This window comes from Lissotriton helveticus, chromosome 8 (assembly GCF_964261635.1).
Source record: "Lissotriton helveticus chromosome 8, aLisHel1.1, whole genome shotgun sequence".
Lineage (NCBI taxonomy): Eukaryota > Metazoa > Chordata > Amphibia > Caudata > Salamandridae > Lissotriton > Lissotriton helveticus.
The window spans coordinates 1,400,235,389-1,400,253,996 of record NC_136069.1 but is presented as its reverse complement, the minus strand read 5'-3'; the positions used below and the strand labels follow the sequence as shown (position 1 = coordinate 1,400,253,996).

Here is an 18,608-nt window from a genome sequence, read left to right as displayed (position 1 = left end):
ATGCGAGCCAGAGTCTTAACCGGTTTAATTAAATGTTAAGGATGTGATAACCTGACAAAACTGGGTTGTATTTTTAATGTTGTGCTGGCTATGATGAATCTTTATAGGTATCAATGTATCAAAACGGTCAATTATGTGTGCTTGTAATGCAATGTATGAGTTATCATGAGCTTGTTTAATAAAAAGAAGTTTAAAAAAAAAATACAGACCGGACACACATTGTTGTCTATAAAAACAGAAAACTGGGAGCCTTATTTATAATGTATGTGGCCCTCTACTGTCCACATTAAAGTTGTGAAGCAACATGCATTAATGTGCACTAGAAGCTAATGACAACTCTCCAGGGGCTGTATTACACTACGCGGCACAGTTTCTTTGCTTAGCCAGGCACGCCTTTGAAAAGGTGCGTCCTGTGTAAACAAGGAGAGTGCAACGTATTAAATTGAATGTGCGGCCTCCAGGGTAGCCGTGAAGTTGTGCAGCCCTGGGGCAGTACATTCAAGTGAAATACAGAGCAGCTTTGAAGCAGCTGCTCTGTGTTTCACTGTGCAGGCAGCAATTAGCCTGCACTTTTAAGGGAGATTAGAGCTTCCCTTGCAGGTGGGTGCAGTGAGTGATTGTCATTGCATCCGCCTGCAAGGGGTAGAGGGCTGCTATCAGGGGGCGCTCTAACGGTGCCTCCTGACAGCTTCTTTGCCTCTGCGCACACATCCATGATACGGTGCAGGTGCAAAGGGATTCCTTCATTTGCATGGGGCCATGCCCCCATGCAAATTGGGCAACAACCTCTGGTGATAGCCCTGGCACTATATGTGCACAAGTGCTTTCTGGATTACAGAAAGGTATGCACAAGAGTATGTGGCCCTTTTGTAATACTGAGCAAACCACATACCTTAAAGCACACTGGTTCAGCACTCCCCAAATCAAACCGTAATCATCAAGTAAAAATTTAACAAATCCATTCAATAGGGCTTAAAATTTCTTTTTATTCTTTTGCTTCATACAAAACGAAGCCAACGCGTTTCGTCCAGAGGACTTCTTCAGGGCAAGAGCGTGATTTGACTAAGTCACTGATGAATCCTACAAAGAATACGTCTGTTCGTGGAATCCTTCTTTTCAAGAATCCAGAAATGAAAAGGATAGCCACCTTGTTGATATACTGCTAACCAATCCTTCGTTTATTTACTACTACTGTTTGTCAAGACTGCGTAGTTAGAGTTGTGCCATGTTCCACATCCAATCTCTGTGGTATAAGCAATACCTTGAAAACGTGTAATCATCTCACTGCGTAGTCGGTTAGGAAAATAGTACTCTTTGTAGGATTCATCAGTGACTTAGTCAAATCACGCTCTTGCCCTGAAGAAGTCCTCTGGACGAAACGTGTTGGCTACGTTTTGTATGAAGCAAGAGAATAAAAAGAAATTTTAAGCCCTACTGAATGGATTTATTACATTTTTACTTGATGATTACTGTTTGATTTGGGGAGTGCTGAACCAGTGTGCTTTATTGTAAAGATTTTGGGCTTTGCCCTTTGAAGTCTAAGGGTATGTGGCTTCAGGTTCCTGGCACCCAGACTCTTTGAAAATTAGAAGACCATAATTGTAGATAAGTGCAGTCAATTGTTGCCTTGTACCCTGATGTTCTATTGTTGCAAACCACATACCTGTTGCACCCCGGGGCACTTTCCATCATACGGCCCCTGGTGGTATAGAGCCAAGCTGATCTTTAATAACTGCAACAAAATGCTATGAATAAATAAGAGCTTTTATTTAATCCCGCTAGTTTCATAATTGGGTATTTTGTCAAGCACTGTAAATAACCTTGCAGTAGCTTCAGGACATTTTGGGTGAGAGATATCATAGAAGAGGGGAATGTATCAATCCCGGAGTTTGAAGTGACAACCAACCAGCTGAAGAACAGAGAGAGTAAGATTAGCAACTTCATTTGAGACCTACTGCTAAATAAATGTAGAATGAGGCCACCAAAAATTTACTCGTGCTGAATAGCATGTTCTAGTCTCAAATCCACACAAATCAGGCACAATGTAAAGCCAGACAACTGAACATGGATAGGTTGCCCTACAACCATTTATCAAATTTGCTTTAAATCGTTTATTCTAACAAGACTTTGGCTAAAAGTTCCCTTATTGCCCTGCCTCCATAAATTTGGGGAGTCACAATTCCAACAGTTTGTCAGAGAGAAACAGTGGCATGAATTATTATTGTTGTGGTCTGGACACTGTGGTGGTATGTGAAATGCCAACCTTGCTTAGCTTTTTCTCAAAGGCACAAATCTCAGAAGTATTATCTTCATGATTTTCCTGTCTCCACGTATTATGTATTCTTTCTTGTCTTTTCGACCCCTAGAGGCATATTAGCTGGGGATAACCGCAATCATATGGTCATGGCCTGACTACCGACTGTTCTTTATTTGGGTCATATCAACTATCATTTGGGTTCAATTGCAACTAATTAAGAACCTAATTGTAAGGATGTTATGTGAAACAGAGAAATTTTGTTTAACTACAGCTCTCTTTAAATCTCTACACTAGCCAGCAAAATGGACAGACACCTAAATAAAAAAAGAAGTGAAGGGAGACAATACTGATCAAGTCAAGTTCTGAGAGCCTCCGACCAGACATGGGGAAAACCCTACATTTCAAATGGAAGAGGAAATAGGCAACAGTTTCCCAACTTTAGCTCCACCAGCTTGGAACATCTTTTTATTGCGCTACATGCCCATAACCTTTTGGCAAACATTTTGGATGTTTGCCTTGAGTTATACTAAATGATTTCTTTAACTTTTCTTTCTTTATTGCGATGTTAGTTATTCCAGAGGCACCAAGAAAGCTGTATGGGTCGAAGAGTGCTTTAAAAAAAACCAATACAAAGTATTATACAAACCAAATGTACAATGAATCAAATATCTACAAGATATAAATGTTTCTCTATTTTGCTGAAATGATGTACAGAGCATAGAATCAGTTACGCAAGAAGTAACAGCAACAATGGCAGCATGTGCAACAGTGACCGAGTTAAAGCAGATAGGAACAAGAAGTGGAGAACAACGTTGTCATCGGAGTTTATCAAACCATTTAGACAACTGTCAACCAAACAAGTTATCTAAAACAAAAGTGCAGCTCACATTTTAACACTGTACAATCAGAAGCTTCAGAACAAATTAAATACCTTGCATCGAAACTTAAATTTGGATCTGCAAACTGGTCTAGTAATGTCATTTCAATAACTTTTTTGGGCGCTTCATTCTGGATAAAATAAATGACTGCATGGTGTAGGCGGTAGTCTTGTTCTGGTGGAGGGTCTTCCTGTGCCAGACGCACTAGCCTTGCATATCCCAACTTGATAGCCTTAAATAATAGAAAAGGTTAAGATTGAGACAGAGTAAAAACTTAATTCACATGATCAAGTACAACCACATTCTGCTTCTATGTAATTTGCACTCTTAGCTATCAAAGTATCATTACCATGAGTAATTTATGTAATGTCAAACGTGTAGCATGTGACAATACACTGAAAGTACAGTCCATAATACTGCAGACTGGTTAAATTGTATGCATAACCACTGTTGTGGTATCTGAAAGAAGATCTCCTCTAACACTTGGCTTTATTAGTAACAAAAACTCGTGTTCCACTTTAAAACAAAATCTCTCTTTTGGATTCATCGATCCATCCAGAAAAACACTACCTGTTTGAAAAAGTAGCCTAAAGCATGCATCTGGGTGGACAATTTGTTACTTAAGTAAATTTGTTTCTTACGTCTTCTAAATCACGTACCTGTGACAGCAGTGTAATGGCTTGCTAAAAAGTTCCAAGGGCTAGGTATGGACTGCATTAATGTATGGACAATGATGCGCAACCGTTAAGGGGGTTTCTAAATTTGATAAAGTTGAATGAAGAATCGGGAAAGTGTTACTAAGGGGCCGATTCTGATCCTGGATTTTTATTTTCCATACAAATAGGATTTGTATTGTTTTCCATACAAATTGTAAAAGTCCCTTCCAACCCGTGTAGTACGATTCGTACGGGAAAAATACATACAGATCGGCTCGATCCTTACAAATTGGATCGGGAAAAGCTGTACGACACGGACTTGTAAAAAAGACCATACAATTTGTAAAAAGGCTGTCCAACCCGTCAAGTACGATTCGTACCGGGTTGTCAGCATACGATTTGTATGGAAAATGGCCTGTATATTGGGAATGACTCGTACCGGGCAACGAAGCGAACCCCTATATGCCTCGTACCCTGGTATGACTCGTTCTGGGGTATGACTCAAACCGGGGTACGGGTCATATAGGGGTATGAGGCGTACAGGGGTCCCGCAACATGCGAGGCGTGTGTATGGTGCATACCCCAACATCGCGCATGTACGCACCGTGCGTACGCAATTTTGGGGTACGGTGCATACATACACGATTTTGGGGTACGGTGCGTACATATGCGATTTTGGGGTACGGTGCGTACATACGAGATTTTGGGGTACATACGCAATTTTGGGGTACGGTGCGCACGTATTCGATTTTGGGGTACAGTGCATACGTACGCGATTTTGGGGTACATACGCGGTTTTGTGGTACGGTGCGTACGTACGCGATTTTGGGGTACATACGCGATTTTGGGGTACGGTGCTTGTACGGTGCGTACACGACCAGTACCCCTTCATCGCGTATCTACGCACCGTACCCCACTTTCCGTGTCATCCGTACGCACCGTACATACGCACCGTACCCCTGTATTCATGGGGTGTACGACGCATACATGAGGGGGTCTGTCTCGTACTGTTTTCGGGGCGTACAGGGTTCTTCCAGCACTTTTTGGCTCTTGTAAAAAAAGAGCCGTACGGAGTGCCGTCTGTACGAATCGTACTTGCCGGGTTGTAAACTGCTACCGGGAATACATGGGAACGTCGCGTACAGAGCAATCCGAATCGGAATCGCTTGTATATACGAGTTGTATGGTCTTTTTTTACAATTTGTATGGAGTGTGTCTATTTGTACGGATCGTACTTCCTAGGATGTAGGGGCCTCCTTACAAGTACGAATTGTATGGGGAAACGCTCCATACCACGATTTGTACAGCGTTTTTCCAGGATCGGAATCAGCCCCTAAGTGTTTGAAAAGGTTTATCACTCCAAGCAATGTACAAGTACCATATTTCAGTTATAACCATTACAGTGAATACTCTACCTATATGTAGATTTCTAACCTCTCGAAATGCCCGCATACACCAGAGCGGATATGTAAATATTTCAACCACACTGCTGTGCCAGTAGGGTGTGCAACTCTGTGAATGCCAAGCACCACCCCAGACATGACCCCACCGAAGCTAGGTAAGCACTATCCTGGTACAACGATGTCAGTTCCTCCTTCCCCAATCCCCCCACCAAGCCTAAAATGTGGAGATGAGGCCAACAAGATTGATAATTTGTGCAGTGCATAAAAACGAAAGTAGACCTTATTAATGAAACCAGGGCCATTCCCCGGAATAGGAGGGCAGTGGGATCAGTGAGGAATCCATACAGCCACCTCCCCAGCCCACACCACAGCCAAACCAATTACTACACCAGTACAGGGGGTACAGTACCTTGTACATGTCCTATTGGCTCTAGAGCTAGGAGTCTGGATGTTGTCCCTCGATGTATATTTTTAGTAACCGATGTACCTTTATTTCTGCGGTTGGGTGCACTTTGCTGTCCTCCCGTTCAGGTTGAGATTGGCACAGTGGGTCGACACCAAGGAGATGGCGGTTGTTACGCGCATCTTTGTGGGATGGGGGTCACTGTATCCCCATAGCTTGATGACTGGCTGCTGAAGTTGAGTTCAAAGCAGCTGGTGTCAGACCATCTGAGTGCAACCCTAAAGCCCTCCCAGTGCCTCTTTTCATTGAAATGGAGCTGGATACATAATTCACCAGAGCCTTCAGAGGATTCAGGACATCTTGGTTATGATGCCAATGTTTTGAGAGGCAGTCCTTCTTCCAGTTCTTTAAGTCCTGCTCCTTCTGGCCTTTTGACCTGCATTTTACTGGTCAGCCATGCATGTTGGCACACAAGGACCACACCAGGGGTGCTTTCTATGCAGTACGCTCAGCCTTGAGGTTTTCTGACAGACACTACGCAGGTTTCTTCAGATTGTATGCAAGATCTTCAGTGGTGGTCAGTGATGGAGCACTTGAAACGCAGGAGACCGCTCCGTCTCCCAACAGTGATAGCCATTAATGCGAACATATGCTTCTGTCCACTGGTAGGGAGCTCACCTGGGCCGCCTAATCAGGGGCCTTTTGCCACTGAAAGAGCAAAAGTGTCACACCAAGCCGTTCTCGCTTCGGGAAATCAATCTAGCCTTAAAGGTACTCCTCCTCTCCTGCTTAGTGGTCTGTCAGTGCAGATCCTTACAAACAACACGTCCAGTATGTTTGTATTACAGAGCATACATTTTAGACATCATAAATCGCTTACTTTTCTATTTGAACTAAAGTTGCAATTAAAACCATCTATTAATCTTGACTTTCAGTTCAAACGCCCACCTCAATGCGCCACATTCCCAACCCACCACTTTTCCAAAGAACCTTCAATCAACCGCATTACTCATACATGGGAGTGTGATTTAAACAAGCAGTTGCCTGAAACACATGCGTCAAGCAGCATACAAACAAATTGCCACTAATCCTGAATACATTTTCTTTCAAAGGAAACCCATTCCAAGAAGCTATTGATGTGCATGCATGATGCTTAATGCATGAGAACGTGTGGATTATGAAGCATGGGTCTATGACGCATGTTTGTCATGACGCATAGAGGCCATTTTTAATTTACCTTTCTAACACAGCATATGACTAAGGCAGAAAGGTGGGGGGAGGGAGTGTGCCAAAGCATGACAAAGAAAGCAAGAGGTGCAACAGAACTGTGCAGCTGCTGGTACCCCAATTTTGTTTTACTTATATGTTAAGCAAGATAGGAGCGGTTTGGAGGTGTCAGGGAAGGAAAAAAGAGCGTGCTAAATAAGCAAGAAAGAAAGCACATCCCAGATGTACTTTGTTGCTGGTGCTTTTCTCTCAATAAATAAATACATTAAGAAGATCACACTGCCAGCAAGAACGTGAGGTTTTTTTTGGGGGAGGGGATGGTAGACGTGGGTGACCGTTTTATGGGTGCTATGAGGGAAACAAAGCGCTTTACAGCTCACTGTCCTTCAAAAATACATAACGAAATGAAAGATGCAGAGTCAAGCACGATGGGGATGGAGCCGATAGCATGGGTAGTGACGGTAGAGGAAAAAGAGCAAGTGGAAATAAAGGGAGAAAAAGGGGTAGATAGCAAAGAAACATGTACTAGCCCCTATGTACACTGGACCCACACATAGTGCTGGACACTTACTCGACCTGGTTTTTTCCAATATTAAGGAAATTACCACCCTCCCAGCTCTACCAATTTTTTGGTCAGACCACTATTTAGTGAAATTTTCATTCCAAATTGCCATTCAAGGGCGGAGGATATACCCGAGCAACCACAGTTTATTAGAAAGTGGAAGAAACTAGATATTGATGCCTTGAACACCTTCTTAAACTTATCCACGCCTTGTTCTAAATCATCGGTCCACACCTTATCCACAGCCGTACAGAAATGGCTTATGACAGCCATAGATACTTGCTTACCAAAAACTAAATTAAAATATAAAGAACATCGACCCCCTGCTCCCTGGTTCACAGAGACATTGAAGCTGGAAAAATCTAAGTGTAAAAATTCTGAGCGTATGTGGAGGAAAACGTACTCATCTGAAGCGAAAAGGGAGTACAAGACTAAACTAAACAAATATCACGCACTCTGTAGCAAGGCTTGAGACGATTTTGTGTGCTCTACAATTATGGAAGCACTAAGTCGGTCCAAAGCTCTTATTAAAATGGTGAAAGAGCTGGCAGGCTCTAAAACGTTACAATCTCCACTAGACTTAAGTAAACAGCAATGTGACTTATTAGCCACGTTTTTGATAAAATATATCAGGGGATAGAACAAGCTCAGAATAATAGCTATCGAGCAGACACGTCCTCACATAGCGCCCTGAGCATTAAGTCTCCCAATAACACTGATCCGTTGCTCCTCCATGGTCCCAGCAATACTCTGGAAAACTGGCCTAAACTCAGCACGGACACATTCATTGAGCTACTTAACACAATTAAATCTGGGTCACCAAATGATCCGTTACCGTGCTCGGTACTTAAGATACTTGACAAGAAGGAAGTGGCTACTATCACAGACCTTTTAAATTTGTCCTTACAAGAGGAAACTGTACCAAAAGAACGGAAACATGCCATGATTCATCCACTGCTAAAAAAGACTGGAGCCGACCCTAACCTGCCGTCCAATTTTAGACCCATTTCCCTACTACCCATATTTTCAAAGATTTTGGAGAAACATGTTCACCACTCCTTAACCGAATTTATCATGACCCAAGACCTGCTGCCTCCCCATCAGTCAGGTTTCAGATCGTGGTTCTCTACGGAGATGACACTACTGGGAGTTACTGAGAATATACGCTCCTTGATGGATAGAGGCGAAACGGTGGCACTGGTACTTTTGGACCTTAGTGCCGCATTTGATACGGTATCACACACTGTATTAATGAGGACACTATATTCATTAGGTATCAGAGGCTCGGCTTTAAAAAAAAAAAAAATTGGATTAAATCTTTGTTGGAGGAACGTACCTTTCAAGTTTTCTCTCGCTCTGATGTCCAGGTCTTCAAGCATGGGGTACCACAGGGCTCTATATTATGTCCACTACTATTTAATCTGTATATGCGCATATTAGCAAAGGTAGTGGAAGAAACTGGGCTACAAATGTACTCCTATGCTGCTGATTCTCAGCTGCTCTTTTCACTCTCCTCTGGAAACAAGGACAATCCCTCTATACTTAAACAAGGGCTTGTGAAAATTGCAGGATGGATGCAAGAAAATTTTATTAAACTAAACAGTGAGAAAACCGAAGTGATGATACTGGGCAAAGACAAAAAATTATGGGGCCCCCAACATTGGCCACAACAAATGGGCCTACTCCCAGTCCTAGTAATGCAAGCACGTAATCTGGGCATCATTATCGATGATTCTCTTAATATGCATCAACAAGCAGTGACAACATCCGCCACCTGCTTTGCCATTTTAAAATGGCTAAAAAAGATCTGTTGGATGCTACCAGAATCAACTAGGAAAACTAATCAACGCACTAATTACATCTAGGCTTGATTACGGAAATGTACTGTATCTTGGGGGAAAGAAAGCTACGATTCGTAGGCTGCAGACAGTTCAAAATGCTGCAGCCAGACTCTTATGTGAAATCCCTAACACAACCCCCACCACTAATTATATTCGGGATCTCCCTGGTTAAAAATTGAGAACTAAATTCAAATCGCTTTGCTTTATGCATAAAATTTCCACAAAAAAGCCCAAAAATACCTTCAAAATTTGCTACACCCATATTGCCCCTCTCGTGCTCTTCACTCTTCTGCAGCTAAAAATGTTATAGTCCCTAAAATTAGACGCTCGCGCATGGGCGGCAAATCCTTTTCTTTTCTGGGACCCACGTTATGGAATTCTCTGCCCATTTCAGCCCGAAACGAGACCAACCTGCATGCGCTTTAGGAAAGCCCTAAAAACCTGGCTGTTCAACATCTAAGCTGGTCCTTATTCATAGTAAAATTATTCATCTTACAAATGCGCCGGGAAACCCTTTGTGGGTAGCTGTTGCGCTATATAAATTAAATGAATAAATAAATAGCCATGGAGCGCTGAATACTAAAGAATAAAACACTGAAATTTGATGTAAAAGGAAACAATTCATCTAATCAGAACAATGAGATGAAAATATTCCTGTTCAGGATAAATTCAAGAATAGGGGGAAAGCCATCAAATTAAGGTCAGACACCACAGATTGACTACAAAGCCATCCAATCCCTTTGGCTAATGTTATGTTTTGAAAACAAAAAAGTTTCTACTAAAAACGTGTTAAAGTGTTTTTAATCAAGACTTAAAATCAAATGCCTGGAAAAAATCCTTTGTGTACAATTTGCAGATACGTAATTTTCTGCTGCACGTCTGTCCAAGTTTCAAACCTTCAAGTACGATAGTCAATGAAAAATTTCCTAGCTAACGTAACGGAAAGTTTCAATTCTATTAAGGACTCGGAGGCGAGCATTGTGCCTTCTTTCTTCTCTTTATTGAAACAGCAGCCATTTTAAAACAGACTACGTTTCCCATGAACCCTAGGAAAACCTGTAGTCAAGCAAAATTGTCCAATCAGCACAGTCCTGGGTCCACCAATTGGGGTCCTCCAGCATCTAGATGGTCTGCCCTCACTGTCCCTTCCTCTTCTTTCTTTGCGCGGAGCCGGCTGGAAAATAATCCTCAGGCATCCTGTTTATTGGAGTTGGCACCTACGGGAGCAAAGGGAGCCATTAATTCTCGAAAGAGAATATGACACTAACAGAAAAATAGACATGACATGGCAGATATCCAATAAATTCTGATTAGTAACCAGAGGGAACTGAAAACTGAATGCAGGAAGGTACAGGTTGGGAATACATCCTGACCATGCAATAACAAGACCACCACATCTATAAAACCACAAAATGCATTACTTCCTGACATAAGGGGTGGAGAATCTTGAAATGATCCCGGGGGGGATAATCCTCACCTCCGCGTCCTTAGAGAATTGAAACTTTTCGTTACGATAGCTAGGACATTTTTCATTCTATGTCAGGACTGGAGGCGAGGATTATGCTATTTCAAAGCTTGCTCATCACGAGGTGAGCCATATCCAGCACAGGCTTGAAACAAAACCTTTTAAAGGTAGAGTCCGAAGACCAATCTGCCGCGTTGAAGATATCCTCCAAACTGGCACCCAAGCCAATTGCTTTGGAAGTCATAGCCGCTCTGACCGAGTAAATCTCGGAGACTGATCCCGGCTTCCAGCATAACCCACTTAACCCATCTAGAGATGGTACGTGAAGAAACCGCATTAAAAGGCTTGCGGAGAGCCATGGGAAGCTGGCGCTCACCAGGAGGCCAAACTTCTTCGCTCATCTCTTCATAAGCTTTAAAACAGCGGACCACACATAATGTGGGACAATCTGGAAACTCGGGATAAGAAATTACCCTTGTGAGACACTTTGTCCATCGGTGTAAGGTGAAGGTCACCCCCAAAAGGAGTGAACATCCTGGACGAGATGTCCAGCGCCCGTACATCAGAAACATGTCTGCATGAAAACAGATAAAGTGACATTGCCAACTTGGCCGAAGGCTCTTTCCTAGAAAGAAACCTATTGGGTTGCCAGGATAAAAACAAATACAGGACTTGGTTTACGTCCCGTAGAGCTGAATAACAGGGCTCTGGCGGCAAGGATAGCCAAATGCCCCTGAGTAGCTTGCAAACCAGGGGATGTTCTCCAACAGGGGAATTGCCAACGGGGACATGACCCGCCGAAATAGCAGAACGAAAGGTGTTAATGGAGCAATAAGCTAAACCGTTGGAAGCCAAATAGGCTAAGAAGTTCAGGACATGTACTACATCTGCGTCCCCAGGATTGGTACCCCTTCGCAGACACCAACGGGCCCATCTGCCCCAAGCAGATCAATAAGGTCTGATAGTACTGTCTGCCCACGCCTTAGACATGAGTTCCTCAGCCTATGCCGAAAGACCCGGGACTTCCCATCGTCTCCTGTAATCCTCCATGCTACAAGACACAACGAGTGCTGCAGAACTAGAGGACGAGGAACCCCTGCTGGGACTGAGAAGGAGATGAAAGAACAGGGGGAGTAGGGTCGGAGAATCCCAGGGAAGTTCCAGAAGAACTGGAAACCATGCCTGAGACCGCCACAGGGGAGAGAGGACTACCAACTCTGCTTGCTGGTGACGGACCTGAGCCGTAACATGGGTAAGCATTGCAAAAGGGGGAAATGCATTCCCCGACTCCAGGGTCCAATTCTGGAGAAAAGCGTCCGTGAACACCAACAGGGGGGGCCGGCCTCTAACTGAAGTACCAGGGCAACTGGTGGTCGAACCTCAAGGCAAAGAGGTTGATTGAGAATGGTTCCCAAAGGTCCTCAATCGCTGAAAAACCACCGAGTTCAGCCTCCAGAGACTGGAATCCTGGACATTGCGGAGTGGAAATCCGCTACAAGATTCTCCTGGCCTGGAAGATATTCCGCTGTAACTGAAACATTGTGCTCCAGACAGTAGTGCCAAAAACTGGCAGCCAAGTTGGAGAGGGCTTTAGACCTGGTGCCCCCCAGGTGATTGATATAGCGGACCGCCAAAACATTGTCCATCTTGAGGAGTACTGAAGATTGAATGCGGTCTCTGGTCCAACAGCTAGCCGCAAAGGAGCCCGCTAGGAGCGCCAGACAATTGATATGCAATTTGCGTTCTGCTGGAGACCACAACCCTCCTGTAGAGACCTCGCCGTACCTGGCACCCCAGCCCTGATTGCCGGTGTCGAATTCGATAACCAGATCTGGAGCGGAACTGAAAATCGTGCGACTGTTCCAGGCCTCCATGTGTTGCTGCCACCATTGAATCTCTTCCTTGGCCTCCTCCGACAGGGTCACCTTGTACGAGTAGGGGAACCCCTTTCGAAGATATGTCGCTTTGAGGCGTTGTAACGGGCAATAATGATGGGGACCTGGGAAAATCGCCTGTACGGACGCGGAGAACAAGCCTACCACTCGATCCAGATCTCTGAGGGACACTTGAGTCTTGGCCAGAACGCGTTGCAGTTTGTGATGGATCTTCATAACCTTCCGGGAAGAGAGGCTGAGAGTAGAGGACCTGGAGTCAATCACGAAACCCAGAAATGTCAGTCTGTAAAGGAGAAAGCATTGATTTGGTCTCATTGGTGACAAACCCCAGGTCCTGGAGGAGGTGGTTAACCGTCATCTGAAGGTGTTGAAGAAGACGACGAGGGCAATTGTCCATAAGGAGGAGATCGTTGAGGTAGACAATCATCCGAATGCCCCGAGCACTCTACTACTGGTTGGAGGACCTTGGTAAAACACCAAGGGGCCGAAGAGAGGCAGACCGGGAGGGAGGCAAATTCGAAAACTAGGCCGCGCAAAGTGAACTTAACGAAATGCATGTGGGGTGGGAACATCGGAATTACCAGATAGGCGTCCTTCAGGTCGAGACGGGACAGCCAATCATTCGGTCGCAGCATATCCCTGAGAAGATGGATACCCTCCTTCTTGAAGTGGCGGTAGACCAGCCACACGTTGAAACTGCTCAGATTGATTACCAGGTGTTTGCCCCCATCCGTCTCGTCTACAAGAAAGATTGCTTAAAAAAAAAAAACACGTGGATGATGGGCCAAGGTGACTATGGCTCCTTTGGTGAGGAGAGAGGAAACCTCCTCGTCTGCCAGAGCGGAGTCCAGATGGGAAAACGGAAGGGGCGGGGAGGACGGAGATCAGTGGAACCCACTGATCCCCTGTGACAGAAGTCCAGGCCTGGATAATTTTTCTCCAGTTGCCCCCCTAGTTTTAGTTGGGAAGAAGGGAGTAGACTCACAGTTGGAAGAGGAAGCAGCTCCTCGGAAGCCTCTTCCTTTGCCTCTTCTGCCTCTCGTCAGGTAGAAGAGGCCAAAGTGGGACTGGTGCTGATACTGGCCTGTTGGTTGGCACCACGGCTGGTCGAGCGGCCCCTGCATCAACCGGCCCCGCGGAAAACAAGAGAGTGCACATTCTTAATGGTAGATTGAGCCTTGTCAAGTGAGGTGAAAGTATTAATGACCTTTCCCAATTCCTTAACGAATGGGTCTTCAAACAAAACGCCTTGGGCCACTGTGCCGGCTTCAGAATCCGCAAGATCCGGAAGTATGGGGGCCACCTTGATGAGAAGAGAGAGGCGACGCTTTGTTGAAATGGCACAATTGGCACTGCCCAGAAACACGATGGCTCTCTGAGCCCAACCCGATAGGGAATCAGGGGAGATGAGGGAGCAGGACGACTCCACCTCCTCTGACATGTCAAGGATTTTTGCCAAGGACATCAAGCCGCTTATCCTGGCAGGCCCGCCAGGATCTATCAATTCCCTTCTTGGGATCCCGCATGAACTTCTGCAGGAAAGTCGCCATGCGGGTATCGATCTCCGGTGTGAGGACGACTTTGTCCTCCAAAGAGGGACGAGGGCATTCAGCCCGAAGACAATTACGGGTGTCCTTCTCTAGGAGCTTTCTGATGCGCAAAGCCAATATTCTTCCACCTTGTCCGCTGGAGCCCAGTCGGATGAGCGAGGCTGGACAATCTCATCTGGGTCAAACATATCAGAGACGTCTGGAAGTGGAGTAGGGTTGCGAGGTTTAGAATGACCTGGTACGGGATCATCAATCACTGAGGACTGGGAGTAGCAGGAGGCAGTACTTGCAGTAGGTCTTGGCTGGATGTAGAGGAAGGCCTGCTTGAGCCTGTCAGAGGCTGTGGTGTCCATTCCTGAATCTCGTGGACGTTTGGCTGGCCGAAGTGAAGTATCCGGCAAGGCCGTAGGGATGGGGGTCGCAGGGGGTGGTGGAATCACCGGTAAAGTCGTAAAGTGCGCCAGCACCTGATCAATTCGCTGAGTAAGCCGTTATTCCTGGGGGGTCAATGCCTCCCCCACTGCTCTATAGATAGAGGCGTCCACCGCCTCAAAGAACTCCTCATCACATTAGAGGTCGGTCAGGGCGTTATCCCCTCCTTGGGAGTCGTCATCATCATATTCAAATTCCATGATGATGGGCCACCAAACACAAAGCCAGAGGAGGAAACAAATAGGAAGGTCTGGGTGTCAGACGCTGCTGGGAACCCCCAGGCTGTGTAAGGGCTGGGTGACAGCCGAAATGCAGGGCGAGAAAACTTGCAATAGTGACAAGAGGGGGGTAGAATAGCCCCGGGCTCGAGTCTGCTGCCTGTAAAAAGGTACAACAAACTCCAAGAAAAACTGAATCTGGCCTGGGAATAAGTGCCCAAGAAGCGGGTGCTCACGAAGTAATGCCGGACCCAGAGGGCGTATGTCAATCGTACAGACTCCACTAAGATGTGCCAAATGAAGCATAGGTAACCAACACAGCCAGCGGCAGCTTGAAAAATGAGGGAAAATGGAGGATAGCCCACCTGCGGTAATGTGCCTCTTGCCAGACAAACCAGGCTACGGCACGTCTCAGACCCTTCAGGGTTTAAAATGCTTGCGCCGTAGGCAAACTCCTGCTGCGTCCCCTGAAGGGCGGAGGAGCACGGGTGCACCAGACGGGCCGCATAGTAGCGGAATGCTCCCACGGCTACCTCAGCAGGGCAGGCACTCGTCCCAGGAAAACCAACTGAAAACAAAGCGGAGACAGGCAGCGGGCTCCGAAATGTTGGGAAAGCCACGCACCGCCTCAAAAGCCACAGAAACGAAAAACCGTGAAGCAAGGCCCGACAACAAAGACAGGCTCGGGCAAGGCTAAGCGCATTAAATGAAAACAAAGTGACAGATAACACATAGCAAGCAGGAGTATCTAAGTGTATAAAGCATAAATACACAATACAGATCGCTATGACTGATATGCCAGGCAATACAGCACAGATATAAACAATTTCAAGGAATGAGGAAGAAAATACTTATCCCGGCTGCAGAGCAGAGAGGTAAGAGGAGGAAGGGCCAGTGAGGGCAAACCATCTAGATGCTGAAGGACCTCAATTGGTGGACCCAGGACTGTGCTGATTGGACAATTTTGTTTGACTACAGGTTTCCCTAGGGGTCATAGGAAACGTAGTCTGTTTTAAAATGGCTGCTGTTTCAATAAAGTGATGAAAGAAGGCATAATCCTCGCCTCCAGTCCTGACATAGCATTTTATGCAAGGTAGGAAAACTTAGAACTAACACAATTTTAATCAAGCACCTGAAAGCAGGCCCAAGAATCTGATTAAAAAACAATTAGAGCACTTCAGTTTCTTGGACAGCGCTATGAAGTGCTGCATAACAGCTACGTGCTGAACAATTGAAAAAGCAAATTTGGCCCTGCAAGGGGTATGGAAAGGTTAAAAATGTGCATGTACCACAACTTCAATCACTTAGAAATCCAATAGCGAAGTATAGACAAATCCGCTTAGGTCTTAAACCTAGAATGCACACCATGGCAGTATATGGAAAGTTTGGGAACTAAACTATGTCGCAGTAAAGCTTAAATATCGCACTACTGCAAATGTATGGTAACTACTTATACCTTTTTTCTTTTGCATTTACCAGCTGTTACTAAAAAGAAGTACATTTTGAGTTTTGCGTGGATTACCAGGATACATAGTGAATGTGTATGCTTGTTGGTGTGATCATATTTTGTCCAAGTAGTGAGTTTGGTCACGATAACGGGACAGGGGAAATCGGTTCGGTGGGAGGGGTGCATGTTTAAGCAGGTGAACACCCATAAATGTTTGGTAAGCACTCAGATTTCCTCCTATAAACTGGAGGAGTAAATCTGCATCCATTTTGGGAATGGAGATGGACACTCTCTAAATACAGGTGGGCTGCATGTTAGGGACAGGTACTATCCAGTCAGATATTTGTGGTGGAACCCTCTGGACCGTTTGCTATGCCCTAGTAATGGCCCTTTTCCGTTCCTTTGTCCCTTGTTTGTAAGGAAATTTCACACATGGTACAATGAGTTTTTTTGATGAACTCTCACTAGAGTCTCTTTACGGCCTGTGCCAAACGCCATGATTGTTTATAAGTACATTTTTGACAATGACTGTTAAAGCATATTATGTCCCCAGAGGTAGCAAAATGATATGTTCATTTTGAAGTCAAGATGAAGGAAGCCCTTTGATGAAGAGGACCCATAAATGTTGCCCTTATCACCAGTTCAGAATAGATTTGGTTTTTTATGTTTCGATAACATAGGTTTGGTAACATTTCCATAAAAGAAAAAAACCTCGTGTAAGTTTGCTCACAGGATGCTCGGATTTAGCAGGTCTTACACGTGGGCTGTTTTTTGTTAAACAAGTAACGGGCATATCCTTTGAGACACGTGGTTTCAAGATTATGTGCCCTATTATGGGCTCAAGAGGAATCAAGCTCACAGCCAAGTAATTAACAATTCTTCTTATAGATAACTTGACTGTCGATTACTCCTGTAATAGGGAAGGTTGATAATGCATTTAACACTAATGTTGATTTCTGACTTATGGCAGAAAGGTGAGTGAGAGGATGTTGATAAGCAACCATAAAGGCAATGTTATCCTACTCTCGTATTGTGTCTTCTTCCCATAAAATCCTCCAAGAAGATTTCATAGCAACTAACAATAGAGAGAAAGAAGACTGCGTCGGGCAGATCAGACCTACACAGAATTTTCTCTTCAAACCTCACATTGCTCTTGTAGGAGTAATCTGTATGATGTAAAGCAAGTGGGATAGCATATGTAGCTGGCCTGCATACTTCAGTCAGGAACTTGCCTTTAGAATAGCAGCAACTCCACCTTGTTCTTTTTATTATGTCACCCAACATCGGATGGAGAGAAAGCACTAGGAAGGAGTAGCAATAGGAACGACCGGATTATATGCACTTAGCAGTCAACATCATTGCCCCCTGAAGCTCACAGAGTTAGTAATCCTTCACTCATGTGTGAAATAGAAATGCTGGTTTAAGCAGTCTGCTTTGGTACTGTTGATACTAAAACGAAAGAGACTAGTATAAACAGGGCTTATTTATTTAGGAGGCTTGTAAAGCAAATCTAGACCACAAGGTATTTGACAGCCTTATATGCAACTCACTGTACCCTTGTTTATTTATAAAGAATATGGCTGTTATCTTGCTTATGGGAACCAACACCAACCAAGGTTTTTAGCACATAGGAAAAAGGCCTTTAACAGCAGGAAGACTAATTTTACCTCCAATGAGCTAATGTGCAGATACTTATCTGATCAGTCTCATAAGACAACTGAAGTACAGACCAGTGTATCCCACCTGTACTGTGAGCAATAAGTTGTCACCCTGTGCTCCAGACAGAGCAGGCAGAAGGCAAATCCCACCAAGATGTTAGGGACTGTCTCCCCCACTCAAGGCTCACCTTGATCTATTCTTCTCTCAGCTGGTACCAGCTCGTAACCTGATGGAGCTACAGGAAGTGCATGTGGAGCTTGGCCTACACAGGATGTCATGTGTCCCAGAAAACACTGCAACCACCAGGCTCTCACACTCTTATTAGATGAAAAATAACAGCCTGCTGCGCTGAGGATAGTTACCCACCCTGGAGGAGGAATATCTCGGTCATACTGGAATCTGGAGTCACTGCTATGAGCCAAATCCTTCTGAATCCGACATTATTTAGTGTAGTTCAATGAAAAGCTATGTAACACTGTACAGTTTCTCATGTCAGGGTTAAATGTCGATTACATATCTTCCTTGGATGTACTGTAATTTAACAGGTGCCTAGTTATGAGCAAAACTGAACCTTCTGTTGACATTCGAAGTTTGCTGCCGGAGATAGCAACATAGCGAGGAAATGTGGGGCAGCACAGACTCAATGTCAGCATCAAGTACTGACAGTGGTATTTTCTTATTATGATTTAGTAATATTTCCTGTGCTCCTACATAC

General features: G+C 44.7%; 1 protein-coding gene across 3 annotated transcripts in view; it reads right to left on the bottom strand.

The window, feature by feature from the left end:
- Positions 1-18,608, bottom strand: part of USP25 (ubiquitin specific peptidase 25) — a 528,720-nt gene that overhangs the window by 113,824 nt on the left and 396,288 nt on the right. For all 3 annotated transcript variants that reach the window (XM_078658355.1, XM_078658353.1, XM_078658354.1), the window contains one exon: positions 3,189-3,367. In XM_078658355.1, the coding sequence (XP_078514481.1) occupies positions 3,189-3,367 (179 nt within the window). The remainder of the gene's footprint in view (positions 1-3,188; positions 3,368-18,608) is intronic.